The sequence below is a fragment of the Phocoena sinus genome, chromosome X, assembly GCF_008692025.1.
Source record: "Phocoena sinus isolate mPhoSin1 chromosome X, mPhoSin1.pri, whole genome shotgun sequence".
In the NCBI taxonomy this organism is placed as follows: domain Eukaryota; kingdom Metazoa; phylum Chordata; class Mammalia; order Artiodactyla; family Phocoenidae; genus Phocoena; species Phocoena sinus.
In genome coordinates, this window is record NC_045784.1 from 10,872,573 (window position 1) to 10,892,090 (window position 19,518).

The 19,518-nt window shown below is 44.5% G+C and overlaps 2 protein-coding genes across 3 annotated transcripts in view; both read left to right on the forward strand.

Annotated features, from left to right (window-relative positions):
- The first annotated feature begins 8,716 nt into the window (after positions 1-8,716).
- Positions 8,717-16,244, forward strand: TCEANC (transcription elongation factor A N-terminal and central domain containing). Of its 2 annotated transcripts, none has more exons than XM_032620747.1 (2): positions 8,717-8,843; positions 15,041-16,244. In XM_032620747.1, exon 2 carries the CDS (start codon positions 15,158-15,160, stop codon positions 16,214-16,216), a length of 1,059 nt encoding a protein of 352 aa, XP_032476638.1. In that variant the 5' UTR covers positions 8,717-8,843; positions 15,041-15,157; the 3' UTR covers positions 16,217-16,244. The 2 variants fall into 2 exon arrangements, with proteins under 2 accessions (XP_032476638.1, XP_032476640.1); XM_032620749.1 differs by having other exon boundaries at positions 8,730-8,843; positions 15,148-16,244.
- The window catches only part of RAB9A (RAB9A, member RAS oncogene family), a 55,151-nt gene continuing 44,353 nt past the window's right edge, over positions 8,721-19,518 (forward strand). The window contains exon 1 of the mRNA XM_032620757.1: positions 8,721-8,843. The gene's annotated coding sequence lies outside the window, so the exon portion shown is untranslated. The remainder of the gene's footprint in view (positions 8,844-19,518) is intronic.

Below are 19,518 nucleotides of genomic sequence, written 5' to 3' on the forward strand. Positions count from 1 at the left end.
CTCCGCGGCATGTGGGATCTTCCCGGACCTGGGCACAAACCCGTGTCCCCCGCATCGGCAGGCGTACTCTTAACCACTGCGCCACCAGGGAAGCCCCATATGCATATTTTTGACAAAAACTTGTCCTATGTATATGTCTAACCAGTTTGGGAATGCTATAGAAATTGTTTTCCATTTCTAGGTTGTGGTTTTGTTTGTTATGGTTTCTCCCACCCTGTGGCCACTTTCTAGAGCATGATGAGTGCTGGATTCAATGAAATTAGGTAAGAACTAATTACTCTTTCCTTCTCAGTAATTTCTTTGAGAGCCTATATATGTATTTCACTGACAGTGTTGCTTAAAACACATTTGGAAGTGCCTTTTTCAGGTACAAAAATCATACAGAAGATTTGGTATGTCGATTTATGATCATGTGTCATTTATGACCGAAAACAGTACATATTTCCAGCCCAGTATTCCAGTCCTAGGTGTATACTCAATATAAATTCATCGTGGCACTTTCTGTAATAATCACAGTGGAGCAACTCAAATATCCATACTGTCCCTTGCGAGCAGAATGGATAAATCAACTGGTATATTTATTCAATGAAATATTACCAAGAAATGAGCATGAACAAACTCATGCTACTCACAGCAACACAGATGAATTTTTTAAATGTGGCATTGATGAAAAGAAGCCAGGGAATTCGCTGGCGGTCCAGGGGTTAGGACTCCACACTCTCACTGCTGAGGGCCTGGGTTCAATCCCTGGTTGGGGAACTAAGATCCCACAAGCCTTGCAGTGTGGCCAAAAAATTAAAAAAAAAAAAAAAAAAAGGCCAGAAAGTACATATTGTATGGTTCCACTTATATAAGTTTTTTCCCCTCTTCACTTACAAAAGTTTTGAGATCAAGGGCAATAACTCTATGATGGAGAAGTTTGGACTGTGTTTACCCTTGGAGAGGATGCTGCCAGGGAATGCAAGGTGGGGGACTTTTGGGGGGAGTGGTCATTGTTTCTTGATGCTTTTTAAAGGGACATGTTCACTCTGTGAAAATCTTTGAGCAGCACACTTATGATTTCTGCCCTGACTTTTCTATGCATGTGTTAGACTTCAATAAAAAATTTACTTTAAAAAGTAAAAGTATTACCCCCCCTTTAAGATGAACCTCATCTATGTGACTTGGTGCCAGTTGACTTGGGACACCTGGAGTGAATTTGTCTCTTAATACCAGGCGGGTTGTGACTGAAAGCAAATGGCACTGGAGTCTTGAGGAGTCATTCAGCAGGAGCTAAGGCCTGAGAGTTTCCTTTCCTGCTGCCCAGGAGCCTGGAACACAGGCTCACCTTCCCCACATCTGTTGCTCTTTCTGCACAGTGATAAAAGTTTCTGCCTCCCCTTTCCTATCCCTGTTACTGTCCTTTTAAAAACATTTTTCCTCCTGAGTTTGAGCTGCACTCACACAGCTCCCCCGCTGAGAGGGAGACACTTTCTCCTTGCCTCATTCGGTTTCCAGACCCTCTCAGAGTTCCAGCAGTGCCCCCTCCTGGCAATTTATGTGCATGTGTGTGGCTGCCAGTAGGCAAGCAGCAAAGAGGGCTGTCTTCAGCATCTCCTGCTTCATCTTGGCTCCGTTTCTCTTCTCCCCAGTGTCTTGTGAACTCATGCTTCTGGGTACCGAGAACCTTCCAATCAGTCACCCGTGGGATCTTGAAGAATCTAATCTTGCAGACCTCTCATTCTCTCCCAGTTCACCCCTATCAACATTTACTTGTTCAAGTCCCATTCTGCTGATCTCTGACAAGTAAAGAGAAACGACCCTTATAAGAAAACTCAGGTGTAAGGAGTAAAGAGGGGGCAGTGTAACCTTCCCTAAGTAATATTTGCTCTTTTGTAATAGCAGCTTCCAATGCCTTCATACAAAGGAACGAGTAAGAAGGCGATTTCAGCACCGTGTAAGATCAGGAATTCTCTTCCGATGACTCAAATCACACAGCTTCATCAAGACGGGCTGAGTCAATGTTTGCTTGTAGCAAGCAACAGAAACAGACCTCCACTAACCTACAGCAAAGGGAAATTACAGTAAGGAAACAGGAGTGTGCAGGTGGATGGAAAGACCAGAAATCCAGCCTTGGAAATGAACTACAGGGTTAGAAGCAGAATAATGGGAAAAAGCCATTGCTGATCAGGAAGCCACCATCGCAGGAATAAGCTCTTACTATGTTAGTCTCCACATTACTGTGCTTGAAATTCACATTCCAGGGAGGAGTGTGCAATCAGCCCCCCTTGGGTCATGTAGCTGCCCCCTGGCTAGGGCAGAGCGGGGCACCTGATGGGCTGTTCTGAAGGTGGGCTGAAAGCCAGGTGGCCAAAACCCACCAAAATCCACCACGTAGACCCAATTACATAAAAGCTGGTATTGAGTGCATGTAATTGTCCCAGCCAACATACCAAACTATGTGATTTATTCTTGTCATAACTAAGGAGTTGACGCCTTCATTCTCTTCAGCAGGTAGAAAACTAGGTGGTGTTTGGGTCAGGTTTGAAATGTATAATAACTAGGAAAAATAGTATTGTGTGCTCCAAATCATGTGGCAACTACAATGCATTAGGTTGTTATGGGGGAAAATGAGGCTGAAATGGAAAAAATGCTTCTCTTGGGCACCATAAATCAGAATGGTACACTTCTGGCCAAATGTGTCTCCCACTGAAGACTTAGAAGACCTGGGATGAGCATGGTTCCCCTTTATATTGTCGTTTCTGACGAATGGTCCCTTCTGGCGCACGCCCAGGTCATGTTGGGAAAGGGGGGCTGTGGATGGTGTGTACAGTGGTGAGTCCATGAGAATAAGCCTTGAGGCTACAAGGGTGCGAGCACGAAAGACAAAAGAAGCAGCACAGACCAATGGTTTTTAGTTCAGTGCTCACTTCTTGTTCCTCGGATGAACTGCTGTTACAAAACGACCTCCTTTTAAAAGAAAAACCTGAGAACCAAAATGCGGTGAGGCATTTCATGGAGCAGTCCACATCCCTGGCAGGCGCATTCCTCCTGGTACCAAGCCACTTGGACGGAGTGAAATCCCAGCGGCTGGGCTTCGGTTCAGATTTGTTAACCACAACGCGGGAGGCAACTGAGTAGACAGGCCGAGGTGTTTGAGTTGGCATCCTTTTATCCCATCTCTTTTTGTACTTTTTCTCCATTTTTCTGATTACATGGAATTTTGAAGCATCCCCAGTAACAAACTAGTATAAATATTGTTTTACAGCCTCTGAATTTCCATCGTATGATAGGTACCACCAACTGATGGAAGCCAGGCTTCCTTCATTCTCTACCAACCTGTTGCCATAAATCTAGGGTACAATAACTTACATTCTACAGAAATGGCAAAATGGGCAAATGGTGTGGGAAAGGAGAACAAGAGGTATGGAAACGAGCTAAAGATTACTCTGAGGGGCTTCCCTGAGGGTGCAGTGGTTGAGAATCCGCCTGCCAATGCAGGGGACACGGGTTCGAGCCCCAGTCCGGGAAGATCCCACGTGCTGCGGAGCAACTAAGCCCGAGCACCACAACTACTGAGCCTGCGCTCTAGAGCCCGCGAGCCACAACTACTGAAGCCCGTGTGCCACAACTACTGAAGCCCGCGTGCCTAGAGCCCGTGCTCCGCAACAAGCGAAGCCACCGCAATGAGAAGCCTGCGCACCGCAAGGAAGAGTAGCCCCCGCTCGCGGCAACTAGAGAAAGCCCGCACGCAGCAATGAAGACCCAACGCAGCCAAAAATAAATAAATTTATAAAACAACAAAAAAGATTACTCTGGGAACAAGAGGATGTTAAATGGGACTTTTCCTGACTTGGAGTTTCACCCAAATCTGAGCCCAGTGTTAAGTGCCCGCTGGGTACTTTTATAGATAGACATGCTAGACCATCTTCACACTGCTAAGTGGGGAGCCCAACACTATGTCAGGCACCCATGGCCTGTCACCCCTTTTCAGCTGATGTACAGGAGAAGGCAAAATTGGAAGATGGCCTTTAGAATTCTAGAAGCTTCCTCCCACCTTCCCAGCAAGTGGAGGGAAACTTGAGAGAACCGCTCAGAGAAATTGACAGGTGCTCCCGAAATGAATTGAAAGGGACAAGAAGTGGTGCATGACTCGCCCAAAAAACTCAACAGTTGAGCCAGCTGGGACTGCTGAAGTCTAGTATGACTGCAGAGGGCGCGGCCTCTGCCTCCAGGGCTTGGTCGGGGCAGAGCTGCTGGGACTTTGCCAAGGGCTAAGTGCACATGAAGCAAGTAGCTGGGTTGTTCTGGAAGGGCCTCGCCCAAGAGGCCTGTCTGCACGTGAGCTGACCCAACAGAAAAAGGCTGGGGAAGACATGCCACCAAATGCAGGAGCTGGTGGTCAACCACTGTATCATCTGAACCAGAGAATGGGTAAGAAGGGGCCCCCCAGCAAGGGGGGGGATCTCCAAAATATCCCCAAAGTGAGCGCACAAAAGGAACAAAAGAGGCAGCCTTGGATATCAGCACACAGAGAGCTCCAATACTAGGTAGCAACATCATTAACTGAATTCGTTTCCTGTGGCTGCCATAAAAAACTGGGTGGCTTAAAACAACAGAAATGTATTCTCTCACAGTTCTGGAGCCACAAGTTCAACCTCAAAGTGTTGGCAGGACCATGCTCCTCCCAAAAGGTCTGGGGAGAATGCGTCCTTGCTTCTTCCAGCTTCTGGTGGCTCTAGGAGTCCCTTGGCTTGTGGCTGCATCACCCCGATGTCCACCTTAATCTTTACGTGGCTTCTCCTCTGTCTCTGTGTCTTCTCCTCTTCTGTCTCTTCTAAGGACACTTGTCATTGGGTTTAGGGCCCACCCAGGTAATCCGGGATGATCTTACTCAAGATCTTTAACTTAATTATACCTACAAAGACCCTTTTTTCGAATAAGGTCACATTCACAGGTTCCAGGGTTAGGAAGCAGACGTATCTATCTTGGGGGGTGGGGGGACCATTCAATTCACAATACTAATCAAATAAGACCTTTTTACCACTCCTTCCTCCTCCTGCCCTCACCCTGGGGAGACCAGAAAATAGTGCAGGAAGCAGAGACAGGGTACAGTAAGGAGAGTGAAGAAATTAATCCACGTGTCTTTCCCTTTGCTGGGCCACAGAGTTACAGATCACACCTGAGCTGAGCGAGGGTCAGCACTTTGAATTGGTGGAGTAATAGAAGTTCTGATATTAGATTAGAATGGATTTAACAACCTAAAAATAAGATTGTTTCTTTATACCTGAAAGTGACTGGGAAAGCTGTGCGGAGGCAGGGGAAGGGGAACTGGATGAAGGTAGTCAAAAGATACAAACTTCCAGTTATAAACAAGTAATAGGGATGTAATGTACAATATTATAAAGATAATTAACAACCGCTGTATGTTAAATATGAAAGTTGTTAAGAGTAAATCCTGAGAGTTCTCATCGCAAGGAAAACATTTTTATTCTTTTATTTTGTATTTATATGAGATGATGTTCACTAAACTTATTGTGGTAATCATTTCATGATGTAAGTCAAATCATTATGCTTTGCATCTTAAACTTATCCAGTGCTGTATGTCAATTATATCTCAGCAAAACTGGAAGGAAAAAGAAAAGAAAAGCTGTGGGATTTGCTCAAGCCTCAAGCTCCAGCCCTAGAGCAGCCGAGGGGCAGGAGAGAGCCAACAGAGCTTGTTTCAAGGCAATGGTGAGAAAAAATTAAAAGTTTCTTCTTTCTTACACCCTACAGAGCCCAGCCTGTTCAATAAAGTAGATCAATAGGTGTCTCACTTTGGTCTTGTGATAGAAGCAATTTTGTAGCAATAGCCTTTTGAAACTAGTCTCTGAGGTTACATCCAGGATAAACTTGCAATGTTTCAACAGTTTTTAAAATGGAGTCGCTGCTGCTGCTTTACTAATTACAGCTTTAGTCTTGGTCCTGTCTTCCCTCCCTCTAGGTAAGGTTTATTACATTGCTCAGTCATAGAATCACCCTGCTTCCTGACAGCATCCAATCCAGAGCAAAACCCTGCTTCCTTTAACCTTCCCCCAAGTTACCCTCCAGTATGGGGTCAGCAAAGAAGGCTGCCACTTTCTCTAGTTCTACCAACACTTTGTCTTTATTGGACCCTTGCCGGTAAAGAATGTGTACAGGTGGGAAGTGCAGGATGCACAAGGCTACTTAATGAATGTTTTCTGCTTTCATATCAGCTGATGCATGCCAAAGGTGCAGTAGGTACTTGTTGAATTAATTACTGCGTTAAGTAAATAGATAATTCACAGTTTTGTCCAAAGTTTTGTCAACATTTAGTTGAGCGCTGTCTTGACTGGAGGCAGAAAGGGTAGGTGGCAGAGTAGTTCAACACACTTCGATGCTCAAAAGCAATAGTAGGGCTAGCTTCTTTCAATTCAGGGCCGGGTGCGGACCGTCGGCCCCAGACCACAGGACCTCATACTGGGAGCTGCGGGGATGGGGGGGTGTGGCGGGGATGGGGTGGTGGGGGTGGGGTGGGGGTGGGTTGCGGGGGGTGGGGGCTGGCGGGTTGAGGGGGGTTGGGGGCTTGCCCCGGGCCCGGCCCCCGGCCCGGCCCACTGGGCCGCCGATCGCTCTGCGCAGGCGCCATTTCCCTAGCACGCATGCGCTGGGTCCCGGGCAGTGTTCTCCAGCTTGCGGGCTTGGATTGGTTGAGCTTTCGTGGTCCCGCCCTGGGACCGGAAGTTCTATCTGGACGCGGAGGCCTCCCGGGCTTCGCCTGTGCTTCTCGGTGAGCTCTTCTCTGTGTTCGCCGGCGTCTCTGTCACTGCAGTCAGGCGAGTCCTTGTTCCCAGTGGAAGCCCACCCCTGCTTGGGGAGGTTCTCGGTGTGCCCAGGGCCGGTAGACCGGAACGTGCCCTCGCCCTCACCTCTCCTCCAGCCGAGATCTCCCGGGTGGGCCGCTCCCTCGGGGCCGCCGCTGCCTGTGTGCTGGGTGCCAGGCTGTCACCCTTGGACGGCTTGCAGCAGGCTTTACTTGTCGCTCCACCCCACCCACTGGTACCCGAACCCGGGCCAGAGTGGGCCCTTGTGCAGGTCCCTTCCCCTCGCTGCACCTTTGCTAGGGGTCGTCGTAAGGCGAAAGGGCCCTAGAGCAGTACTGCGTGACTTCAGAAACTGCGACGCCCCTACCAACATTTGGCATCATTCCTCTGCACAGAGGAAGGGGCTCCCTGTGTAGCCGGAGAGACGTATGTGGGTTACGGCTAGAAATTAAAATTTTCTCTTTAGATCTTAGATCTAAAGATCTAAACAGATCTAGGTTATTGCTGATTTGTTACCAGCTTTTGGAAATTTCTCTTTGATCTTTCATCAGGTTTTAGGGCGGATGTGTGCACTTTGTCCATATATCCGTTATGTCAGTTAATATTTACAAGGTTTTGTATGCATTCAGTCAACAGATATTTAGGGCCTACTGTTGTTGGCACTGTATAAACTGTTTTTAATATGTATCAGGAAGCTAGGGGTATAGGTGTGTATCTCAGCATTATCTATACTAGCATATGCTCTAGAACTGTGTTGTCCAATATGGTAGCCGCTAGCTACATAAGGCTGTTGAGTACCTGAAATGTGCCTAGTCCGAATTGAGATGTGCCTTAAGTGTAAAACAGTGAATTTTGGAGAATTAGTATGAAGAAGACAATATAAACTATCCCAGTTTTTTTATATCCATCAACGTGTTGAAACAGCAATATTTGGGATACACTGGGTTAAATAAAATGTATTATTAATTTCACCTGTTTATGTTTTTTTACGTGGCCACTAGAAATTTTACATTATATCTTTGGCTTGCATTATATTGCTATTGGACAGCACTGCCCTAGAAAGGGGTCAGCAGACTATGGCTTGCAGCCAAATCCAACCTTCCTGTCTTTGCAAAAGAGATCTATGGGAGCGAAGCCATATCCATTCATTTCTGTATTGTCTGTGGCTGCTGTTCCTGCTACAAAAACAGCAGAGTTGAGTAGTCCATACAGAGGCTGCATGGCCTGCAAAGGCCAAAGTATTTACTATCTGGCCTTTTATAGAAAAAGTTTGCCGACACCCTGCTCTAGAACAAGGCCCGGTATGGTAGATACAAGGAAACCTTTTCATTGTAGTCCTGTGTAATTGTCAGTTAGGCTTAGTGTGGGACATAGTTCTAAGGACTTTATAAGGACTCTCTCGTTTAATTCTCATATTAATTCTGGGATGTTGGATTCCCCTCCCCCCCACATACTTGACACCCCCTACTTCTGGGAACTGTACCTTCTAGACCCTCCTTATCCCCAAATGGCTTGACTCCTGGAGCCCACCTGATTAGCCCACAGGAGGCACCATGCTTCTGTTTTCTTTTTCTGAACTAGAATATTTTAAAATGATTTTCTGAACTAGAATTGAGATGAGGTTGGGCTCCCGTGGAAGAAGCTGAGGGGCACTGGGCTTAGTTAAACGCAAGTGGGTACAAGCAAGCTGGTCCGTGGTGAAAAGGATGATGCTCGCAAGCAGAGAGGAGAAAGTATTTGTTGAGTAATAGTAAGCCCTGACCAGGTGTTTGCCAGGTGTGTAGCGGTGAATGAAACAGACGTCGTTCTTCTGTGGTCTTGTAGGGAAGGCACACAATAAAAAAATTTTTTTTCGTGTGATATGCACCATGAAGAAAAAACCAGTGTGCAAATATTTGATGTTCTTAATAGGTTTCCTCATCTGTAAGATGGAGCTAAGTGCTGTACCTGTGTCGGGGGTTTTGTGAGGATGGAGATGACGTGAGTGTACACGGCACACAGAGTTGCTCGATGTGCACTGTCTTCTGCTGTTAGAAGGTAAGTGCGGGAATGACTGTTCGGGACTCTGGGTGCATCGTGACACTTAAAACATTGCAGTCACCAGTTGTGGTTTGTAGAGAAGGTTCTTAGGTGAGTCGTGCACAGCAAGCGTTTTTAACATTTCCTAATTTAATGAGGCTCCTCTAGCAAAATGCAAAGTCGGAGAGGTTGTGCGCGTTCAGTGTGGGGGCAGGACGGGAGCTGCCTTCTGGCTGATGGCAGCAGAGCTGGGTTGGTCTTGCTGCGGGAGGGGGGTTGTGCCTGTGTGTACAGGGCAATGGTGGCAGCTCTGGTTTAGATCACAGTCACCTGGAGAGCTGCAAAATACCCAGGCCTGCTCTCAGAGATTCTAATTCATTCTGTCTGGGGTGAGACCCTGGCATTGTTTTTGCTTTTGCTGTTTAATTTCTCCAGATGATTCAGATTGGCAGTCAGGAGTGAGACCCACTCCTGGTGAGAGACAGGCAGGCAGGCTCAGGGAGCTAATGGGGCAAAGGCATCGAGCTGGGAGGTAGGCAGTGTCTGTCAGCGATGCAGCGCGTTCACACTGGAAGCTGGAAGGAGGCTTTTCATCACCTGGCCAGGGACCGTGGGCTCCATCCTGAGAGCAGAGGGGAACCTCTGAAGGGCTTTAAGCAGGCAGATGGGGGAATCTCTTGCTGAGATCTGTACTGGAGGATGATCCCTCTAACAAAATGTCGTGAATCAGAGTGAAAGCAGCGAAGAAGTAATTGGAACCGGCCAGATGATGGGAAGCCCAGGTTTGCTTTCTGTATTCCTCCTACATGTGTCCCTTAGTAGTGGTGTCTGTCCTTGTAATTAGCCAGCTTCTTGTCTGTGTTCCTTCCTCTGGGCTGTCAGCTCCTTCAAGGCAGAGAGTAGCTCATTAGGCTCAGCATTTATCGTGTATGAGATACATAATAGATATTTATTGAATGAACTGTGTAGAACTCTAAACTGGACACACAGCCTACTTTGTCTTTTTGTGGCAGTTCTCAAAATTTTATATCCCAGGTGCTTCCACGCTATAGCCTCCTAGGGCAATAAATTGCTTTATATCTATGTGACTGTCCCACAGGGAGAATAGAAAGTTGGACAGCATTTAAATGATGTTAAAAATATGGAGGAGAATGGGAAACAGTATGGTGGTTCCTCAAAAAATTAAAAATAGAATGACCATATTGATCCAGCAATCCCACTTTTGGGTATATACCCAAAAGAATTAAAAGTAGGGTCTCAAAGAGATATTTGTACATTCATGTTCATAGCAACATTATTTACAAAAGGTAGAAGCAGTCTAAGTGTCCATCAGTGGATGGATGGATAAACAAAATATGCACTGTCCATACAATGGAATATTATTCAGTCTTGAAAAGGAAGGAAATTCTGACACATGCTCCAACATGGATGACCCTTCAGGACATTATGCTGTGTGAAATAAGCCCAACACAAGAAGGCAAATACTGTATGAATCCACTTATATAAGGCATCTAAAGTAGTCAGATTCATAGAGACAGACAGTAGAATGGTGGTTGCCGGGGGCTGCAGGGGAGAAAGAAATGGAGAGTTGTTGTTTAATGGGTGCAAAGTTTGTTTTGCAAGACGACTAGCGTTCTGCAAGTTGGTTGCACAACAGTATGAATGTACTTAATGAACTGTCCATGTAAAAATGGTTAAGATGGTAAATTATACGGTATGTGTATTTTACCACAATTCAAAACAAAAAAATATGGAGGAACAGTAAATAAAAGGACATATGAAGGGGCTTCCCTGGTGGCACAGTGGTTAAGAATCCGCCTGCCGATGCAAGGGACATGGGTTTGAGCCCTGGTCCGGGAAGATCCCACAGGCTGCTGAGTAACTAAGCTGGTGCACCACAACTACTCAGCCTGCGCTCTAGAGCCCGCGAGCCACAACTACTGTAGCCCGTGTGCCTAGAGCACGTGCTCCGCAACAAGAGAAGCCACAAGAGTGAGAAGCCTGCACACCACAACGAAGTGTAGCCCCCGCTCGCCGCAACTAGAGAAAGCCCGCGCGCAGCAATGAAGACCCAACACGGTCAAAAATAAATAAGTAAATTTATTTAAAAAAAAAAAAAGGACATATGACATGCAGAGCAGAGTGCTGATATATGAATCCATTAACTTCTGTAGATTTCCATGAGTAAAGAAAAAGTTTTACTGTTAAGACAAACAGTGCTCCCATCGCCCTGAAGCCCTGAAGCCACAATTAAATTCCCCTTCAGAATCTCCTTGAAGCTCTGACCCTTCATTGAGAAATTCGACCTGAGTTAAATATTGCCTAACCTCGTTGTGGGCACTCTAGACTGGTCTCTTATTAACCGCCTTGCTGACATCCAGCCAACTTCAATCTTGCTTTCTTTCTTTGGTAGTGATGCATATAGAATGAGTATAGACGCAGGTAGGTTGAATACTTGTTAGGAAACTTTCCCACAGCTGGGGGGAGGGCTCAAGTTTATTGAGCTGCTTGAGACCTTATCATTGTGACGCCCCTGCTTGACTTCCTCCAGATCCCAAGATCTCAGGCAGACAATGCTGAGAGCAGTATTCAGCAATCGAGGATGTGTGTTTTTAATTTTTCTATGCTGTCTTGCCTGTTCTTTGTTTACTGAGCCTTTGATTCTTAGAAAGACCTCTTTTACTGTTTTCAGTCTTTAAAAGTGGAATTCAATGAAATAATGCCATTTGCAGCACCATGGATGGACCTAGAGATTATCATACTAAGTGAAGTAAGTCAGACAAAGACAAACACCATATGATGTCACTTATATGTGGGATCTAAAATATGACACAAGTGAACATATCTACAAAACAGAAACAGACTCACATAGAGAACAGACTCGTGGTTGCCAAGGGGGAGGGGCGATTCGGGAGGGATGAATTGGGAGTTTGGGGTTAGCAGATGCAAACTATCATATACAGAATGGATAAACAACAGGGTCCTACAGTAGAGCACAGGGAACGATATTCAGTATCCCATGATAAACCATAATGGAAAAGAATATGAAAAAGAATATATATGTATAGCCGAATCACTTTGCTGTACAGCAGAAATTAACACAACATTGTAAATCAACTATACTTCAATAAAAATTTTTTTAAAACTACGTAAGTAAGCGGGCAGGGCTATAAAACTTTATATATAAAAAAAATAAGTAAATCAATACATCTTCATTCTGATCATTCAAAAAAAGAAAGTGGAATTCAAAAAGGAAAAACAATGATCTTGAAGTACCAATTCTTGATAATTAGAAAATGCCACTTAAGATCCAGAATCAGTGGCCCATTGAGTTATTGCTAACTGACTTTAAAAAAGAAATAGAGAAAAAAAAGACTGCGCAGGCGGTAAAAATGCAAGACACAGAATCTTGGTCATCTGAGCTGTGCAGTGGGGAAAACCAGTAGGAACCTCAGAGTTGTAGTCCTGGGCACTTAACTGTTCACATTTGGGGTAGAGCTTGAGGGGAGATGGAACTGGTTTCGATGCAGCAGTGGACTTGTGAGGAAATCGTGAGGGCTGACCTGAATGCAGAGCCACGGGTGGGGTGAGGCAGCTGCTTTGTGGTGCCCTGATCTCCGAGGGCGGTGAAGTGGAATGAGCCATTTACCATGCCGTTTTCCAGTGGCCACATATCTTAAATGTATAGGGTTTATCATGAAATTGAACTAGACTAATCACTTTTCTGATTAGGAAAACAATACATACACATTAGAGGAAATTCAGGAAAGAGTAAAAGAACAAACGAAAATCATGTAAAATCTTGCCATTCAGAAAATGCCTCTGTCTGAAATTTTTTTTGGCCTTTTCTCATCACGTGATTTTTAAATAAAATTTGGATCAGACTCTAGATGTTGTTTTTCTTTTTATTTATTTTTAATTAAAAAAACTTTTTTTTTTTTTTTTTTTGGCTGCCTCACATGGCTTGTGGGATCTCAGTTCCCTGACCAGGGATTGAACCTGGGCCCTCAGCAGTGAGAACACGGAGTCCTAATCATTGGATCGCCAAGGAATTCCCTAGACGCTGTTTCTTAATTTTTATTATTAAAACATTTTTTTTTTTTTTTTTACCGTGCAACATGTGGGATCCTAGTTCCCCAACCAGCAATGGAACCCATGGTCCTTGCAGTGGAAGCGTGGAGTCCCAACTGATGGACCACCAGGGAAGTCCCTAGATGCTGTTTTTAAATAACAGCTTTGTTCAGATATAGTTTATGTACTGTACAGTTCACCTACTTAAAGTGAACGATTCAGTGGTTTTTAGCTTATTCACAACTGTGCATCCATCATCACAGTCAACTTGAGAGAAGATTTTGCACCTCCCCCAAGAAAAACTCTGCACCCATTAGTAGCCACTCACTTTTTTTTTAACATCTTTAGTAGATTATAATTGCTTTACAATGGTGTGCTAGTTTCTGCTTTATAACAAAGTGAATCAGTTATACATACACATATATTCCCATATGTCTTCCTTCTTGCGTCTCCCTCCCTCCCACCCCTCTAGGTGGTCACAAAGCACCGAGCTGATCTCCCTGTGCTATGTGGCTGCTTCCCACTAGCTATCTATTTTACGTTTGGTAGTGTATATATGTCCATGCCACTCTCTCACTTTGTCACAGCTTACCCTTCCCCCTCCCCATATTCTCAAGTCCATTCTCTAGTAGGTCTGCGTCTTTATTCCCGTCTTACCCCTAGGTTCTTCATGACTTTTTTTTTTTGCCACTCATTCTTCATTCCACCCCACTGGTTCCCTCCCCCTTCCTTCCATCCCAGCCCTGGTCTACCACTAATTTACTTTCTGTCTCTATAGATTTGCCTATTCCAGACATTTCTTTCATGTAAATGAAATCGTACAATACGTGGTCTTCTGTGTCTTTAATTTAACATAGAGCTTTGAAGGCTCATCCATGTGTAGTCTGTATCAGAGTTTCCTTTTATTGACAAGTAACATCCCATTGTATGGATATACTATGTTTTGTTTATCCATTCCTCAGTTGATAGACATTTGGGTTGTTTCCACTTTTTGTCTGTTACGAAGAATGCTGCTGTGAACATTCGTGTGCAAGTCTAACCATTTGGGACCTCATAGTTTCTTCTAAGTTTGCAGGAAATTCTTACAAAAACAGCTTCCACATCTCTTATTTCCTTAAAGTAAATTTATAAAAGTAGAATTGCTGACTGCAAGGACCTTACGTTTTACAGCCCTTGTCAAGATGGTGTCTAGGAAGACTGCATTAACTCTCCCTGTAATTGCTTCAGCGTTGTTAGCCTGCGTGTGATCGGTGATAGTTTATTTAATATCACGTGCTATAAAATGAGAGTCCGTGGAGTGTTGAAAAGACAGTATCCCTGCCATCAAGATGCTTATGTTCACGTTTAGACCAAATGGGCAGATATAGATCCAAGGGTATTTGGTAGGCAAGGTTATATGCATTATGTGGATAGAAGAAGAGACTGGTTAGATAAAGTGAACATTCACCTCCCCAGGATGAGATTCACACAGACATAACCATTAAGCAACTTTTTACACCTAAAAGTTAAAAAGAAGAGAAAAGTTAATGGGACCAAACTCTGGCCTAGGGACCTGTTAGTCCAAAGTCATAAATCGCCCCGTTGTTCAGAAGAGTCAGATGTCAACAGTGTGGCCTGTTGACTTTGGGGCCCATCTGACCTGGATCCAGCTGCCTCCCAACCTGTGCCGCTTCATCATTTCTTTAGATTCCTTGGGACTTCTAAACAGCATCCACTTTTGGCCCTGTTTCTCATGCTTTTATATTCAGAAAAGTACTACTTCAAGACTGTAAAATCAGCAAGGAGTTCGGTGAAATAGCTGAACATGAGGGAAAATAGTCCGGCCTCTTGAGCCTTCCCCCATTGACGCTGACACTGGCATATTTTCATCCCCAGCATAACCACCAAATTCCACAAAAAGGAGTTGACTAATCTTGATTTGGAAAGATCATTCATTTGTAAAATTAGAGATGGGAAAGTTACAGCAGATCTTTCAGCATGCTTCTATCAAGCAATTGTTAACGCAAAAGCTGTTTACAGGGCCATATATATATATATATATATATTTTTTTTTTTTTTAACTACTGAGAATCAAACTTTTGAGGCTAAACCATACTACATTGCAGATTGCATTTTCTAATACATTGCACCCGTTTTTATTACAGACCCTTTCTCTGCATAGGTAACTGGCAGAGAGCGCTGTGCTCCTTTCAGGAAGCTGCGCCTGGCAAACGCAAGCTTGAGAAAACGGAAACCTCTTTTTTCTTTGCAGCCGTAACAAGATGTCTGACAAGAAGCAGATAGCTGCCAGAGCTTCCCTTATTGAGCAACTGATGTCTAAAAGGAATTTTGAGGATCTCGGCAACCACCTTACTGAGCTGGAAACTCTGCGTGTGACTCCGGAGCATCTCCAGGAGACGGATGTGGTCAGGGCTGTGTACAGAGTCCTCAAAAACTGCCCCACGGCGGCTTTGAAAAAGAAAGCCAAGCGTTTGCTGTCAGAATGGAAAGCTCTGTATAAGGATACTCACTGCAAGCCACGGGGCAGCCCTAAACCATTTCATCCAGGTGGAAATAAAGAAGAAAATCAAGGACTTTCTCCTGACCCAAATCAGGATGAGATACCGGGCAGCTCCTGCTGTCATTCTCTGCACTCATCCCAAGATGTTGCAGGAGCTGTTGAAAGGATCATGCCAGAAAATAGCCCTGGTGGAGCGGAGCCTAAGGCAGCGCATCTCAGGGCCGGTGACCCTCGATCCCCTGACGAGAGAGCGAGTGGGCAGCCAGATCCTGCAGCGCCCGTGAGAGCCAAATGCACAGAGCTGCTGTATGAAGCTCTAGCTGGTCCTTGCACAGAGCAGCCCAGAGCCGATCTGTGGCACAGGTTTGCACGAGAAATCGAAGAGCACATTTTTACCCTTCACTCCAAGAACCTCAAAAAATATAAAACTTGCATCCGAAGCAAAGTTGCCAATCTGAAAACCCCCCACAAGTCTCACTTACAGCAAAACTTGCTCTCTGGGACCATGTCTCCAAGGGAATTTGCCGAAATGACTGCCATGGAAATGGCTAGCCACGAACTGAAGCAGTTGAGAGCCTCCTACACGGAATCTGGCATACGGGAACATTGCCTGCCCCAAGTGGTGGGGGGCACGCCAACCAAGAAAATAAAGTGCCAACGCTGCGAGAAATTCAATTGCCAGGTCACCGTCATCGCCAGAGGGACACTCTTCCTTCCAAGTTGGGTGCAGAATTCCAACCCAGATGAAGAAATGATGACCTATGTAATCTGCAATGAATGTGGGGAGCAGTGGTACCATAGCAAGTGGGAGTGCTTGTAATTGTAATAAATGTTCTCTTAACAGATAACTGGAGTGATCCCTTTTATTCATACCACCCTTTTATGCTTGTTTTTAAAATCTTGTACACGCTATTCTTTTTTTTAAATTGAGGTATAGTTAATTTATATATATATATAAAATAACCTATAATGGAAACATATATGTATATTCTTTTTCAGATTCTTTTCCATTATAGGTTTTTACAAGATAGTATAGTTTCCAGCGCTATACAGTGGGTCCTTGTTGCTTATCTATTTTATATATAGTAGTGAATTATACACACTATTTGCAAAACTATCCTACGAAGAAGGAAAGAAGGTTGTTTGCTGAAGCTCACACCACTGTCACTAAAAGTTGATAGTTTGGGGAGAGAGAGTGGACGCCTGTTTGCATCATGCTTAGTGGCTACTTAGTACTTTGCTGTACTCAGACATAACCTAGGTGCCCGTTAGAAATGCAGACTCTCCGGTCCCATGCTTCTGAATCTGCATATGCATTTTGGCAGGATCCCCAGGTGATCCTGTTCAAGGTCATTGGAGAAGTGCTGCTTCTGCAATAGGCCTGTAGTTCCCAGCACTGGCTGCATATTAGCAGGATCTGGGGAGCTTTGAAAACCCACAGTGCTGAGGACCCACCCTGGGACAATTACATCTGGATCTATGGGATGCAGCCCAGGCATCAACATTTTGGTTTTAATTCCTCTGCAGTCAGAGTTGAGAACTACTCATCCGTAGGCTCTCACTTGATCCTTTTGTCACCTTTAAGAAAAGAAAGTTATTCTGTACACTTCACAGTTGAGGAAACATCCACAGAGGTGCCATGACTCGCCCCAGTGACACTCCATAGTCAAACTTGAACTGCTGCCGGATTTTCTTCCTTCCAATTCCCTGTCCGAGACCGCTTCAGTATTGACTTCTGAGAAATACAGTCCTGGAGATGTGGAACTAAATGAATAGTGTCTTCAAGCTCTAACATTGGGGAACAAGAGCTTTGTTATTTTCCCCTCTCTTTTCTCTTCTCACTTTACAGGTGTCCCGTGAACCCTGAAAATGACCCTGCGACTAATCCCACAGTTAGAATTTTATTTCCAGTCTTCTTGCTCAGTCGAAGGAGTCATGTATTTTTTTCTGTCACACAAGTTCTCCAGGGTTTATAAACTATGACATTAGGTTCCTGATGTTAGGGAATCTTCATGTTATCAGGGGTTAGGTCTGTAGGGGAGGGGAAAAAATCCTGTAGCTGGGACCACGAAAACTAGACTGACAAAAGACAGATTAACAAGAGAAAAGTAGTCTATATGTGCAGCATGCATACCCGCAGGAGAAATTTGGTAATGCGTAACTCAAAAGGATGGTTACAACTTGGGCTTATATAGCATTTTAAGAAAAAATAGTACGTTTGTAGAGAAGTAACAAGACAAAGGAAAAGGGCTTTAGGCTTTTAGTGGCAGCAAACTCTGGGAAGGTAAATTAGCGTGTGTGTTGGGTGGGGGGGAACTAATGGAAGATAATGGTCATTTAGTAAGGTTTGTTTGTGTAGACTCTTTCCGGTGCCATCTTGCCTCCAGTGAAGACGTTGTTACCTCCTTCCTGGTAGGGAATTCACAAGGGGAATTTGTGTTCTGTTTTCAGGCAGGTAGTGGGAGGGCAGAGAGCTCACCCTGTGTTTGATTTTTCTCATTTGCTTTCAGCTCCGAATGATCCTTATGCCATTATAGTTTGGGGGTGGCACGCTCTGAACCCCTTTAGGTCTGCATTTCCAATTCTGCTTTTGTAAAAACTGGCATTAACCTCTCAGAGGAAGTCATTGCCTCAGCCTTTGAATCTACCAACGTTTCTCTGATAAAGGAAGAGGAAATTACTTCTTCGAGGCCTTTGTAAACAGTGTTTAACCAATTTGTATAATGTTTAAACACAACAAGCCTTCCGTGTGATTTTTTTCTTTTTTAAAAATTCATAGGGCTTCCCTGGTGGCGCAGTGGTTGAGAGTCCGCCTGCCGATGCAGGGGACACGGGTTCGTGCCCCGGTCCGGGAAGATCCCACATGCCGTGGAGCGGCTGGGCCCGTGAGCCATGGCCGCTGCGCCTGCGCGCGTCCGGAGCCTGTGCTCCGTAACGGGAGAGGCCACAACAGTGAGAGGTCCGCGTACCACAAAAACAAACAAACAAAAAAACATAGAATTTTAATTTTTATAGTTTTAACTATAGTTTGTGAGTTGTCTCCAAAACTACACATTTTCACCAGTTTTTTTCCCCTCACTCTCCTAAGTCCCTTTGCTAGAGCTCAGAATGTAATGTGCAGTTTACCTGCCTCATGACAGAATTCCCTCAAAGGTGCAGGAAATGAAAGTACGTTCGTGTTTTCAAATGGTTTTGAAGAAATGGGCTTGAGGCCATTAATTATCAATTCTATTTTGATACCTTTGTATCTGTGGCTTCCCAGGGCTGCCTATTATGATGTAACGATCTTTTAAAGAAAAACTTGCAAAGTCACCTAAAACTTCAAGTTTCACAAAGTGTGGTTTCATGTGACTTGGAATGATCTTAGAAACTATTCAGTGGTTATAAAAGAGCACAGCACATGAATACCATGTGTGATTAGTTCATGTCAGTGTTTGTTTTTTGCTTTAGGGTTTTTGGGTGTGTTTTGTGGGGTGGGGTTTTTTGGTAGTTTTTATTTGTAGTGGACTTTTGCAAACTAAATTTGCAGACAAATAAAAGCACTTGAAATGGAAATTCCTTTACTCTCCAAGATATAAAAATCTGGGTAGTCTTCCTCATTTCGTATCAACTTTGTCAGTGACTTCTGCAGCTATAGCTCGGAAAACAGTAATCTGATTTGTTTTTTTTTTACTTTTAGTCAATGAGAGAGCACTACATTTTCTAAGTATAGATAATAATTCTTTTATATCCTATGCTTATCTCCTAAAAAGAAAGCGTTTTTGTTGTTGTTGTTGTTTTTTAAGTGCTCATGAGGTAAAGGATCTTTCATTTCATTTAAAATCATTTTTACAAGAACAGCAAGTACATAGACCCCAGGATGGGAGGGTGCCTGACACAGAGGCACAGCAAGAGTCCACCAGAGCTGAAGCACAGTGACAAGGGGAAGAAGGATGAGAGGTGAAGTCCAAGAGCCATCGGGTTCATGAGGGCCCTTGTCGGTCATGATAAGGACTTTGGGATTTTTCCAAGCCTGATAGGAAGCCATGGAAGCCAAGGGGTTGGTAGTGATAAGACTTGAATGACCTTTAAGAAGCATCCTTCTGGCTGTTGTGTTAAGTTAGATGAGGAGGGAAGCAAGGA

Coding starts and splice junctions, on each gene's coding strand:
- TCEANC (XM_032620747.1), top strand. CDS start 15,158: ATGTCTGACAAGAAGCAGATAGCTGCCAGAGCTTCCCTTATTGAGCAA.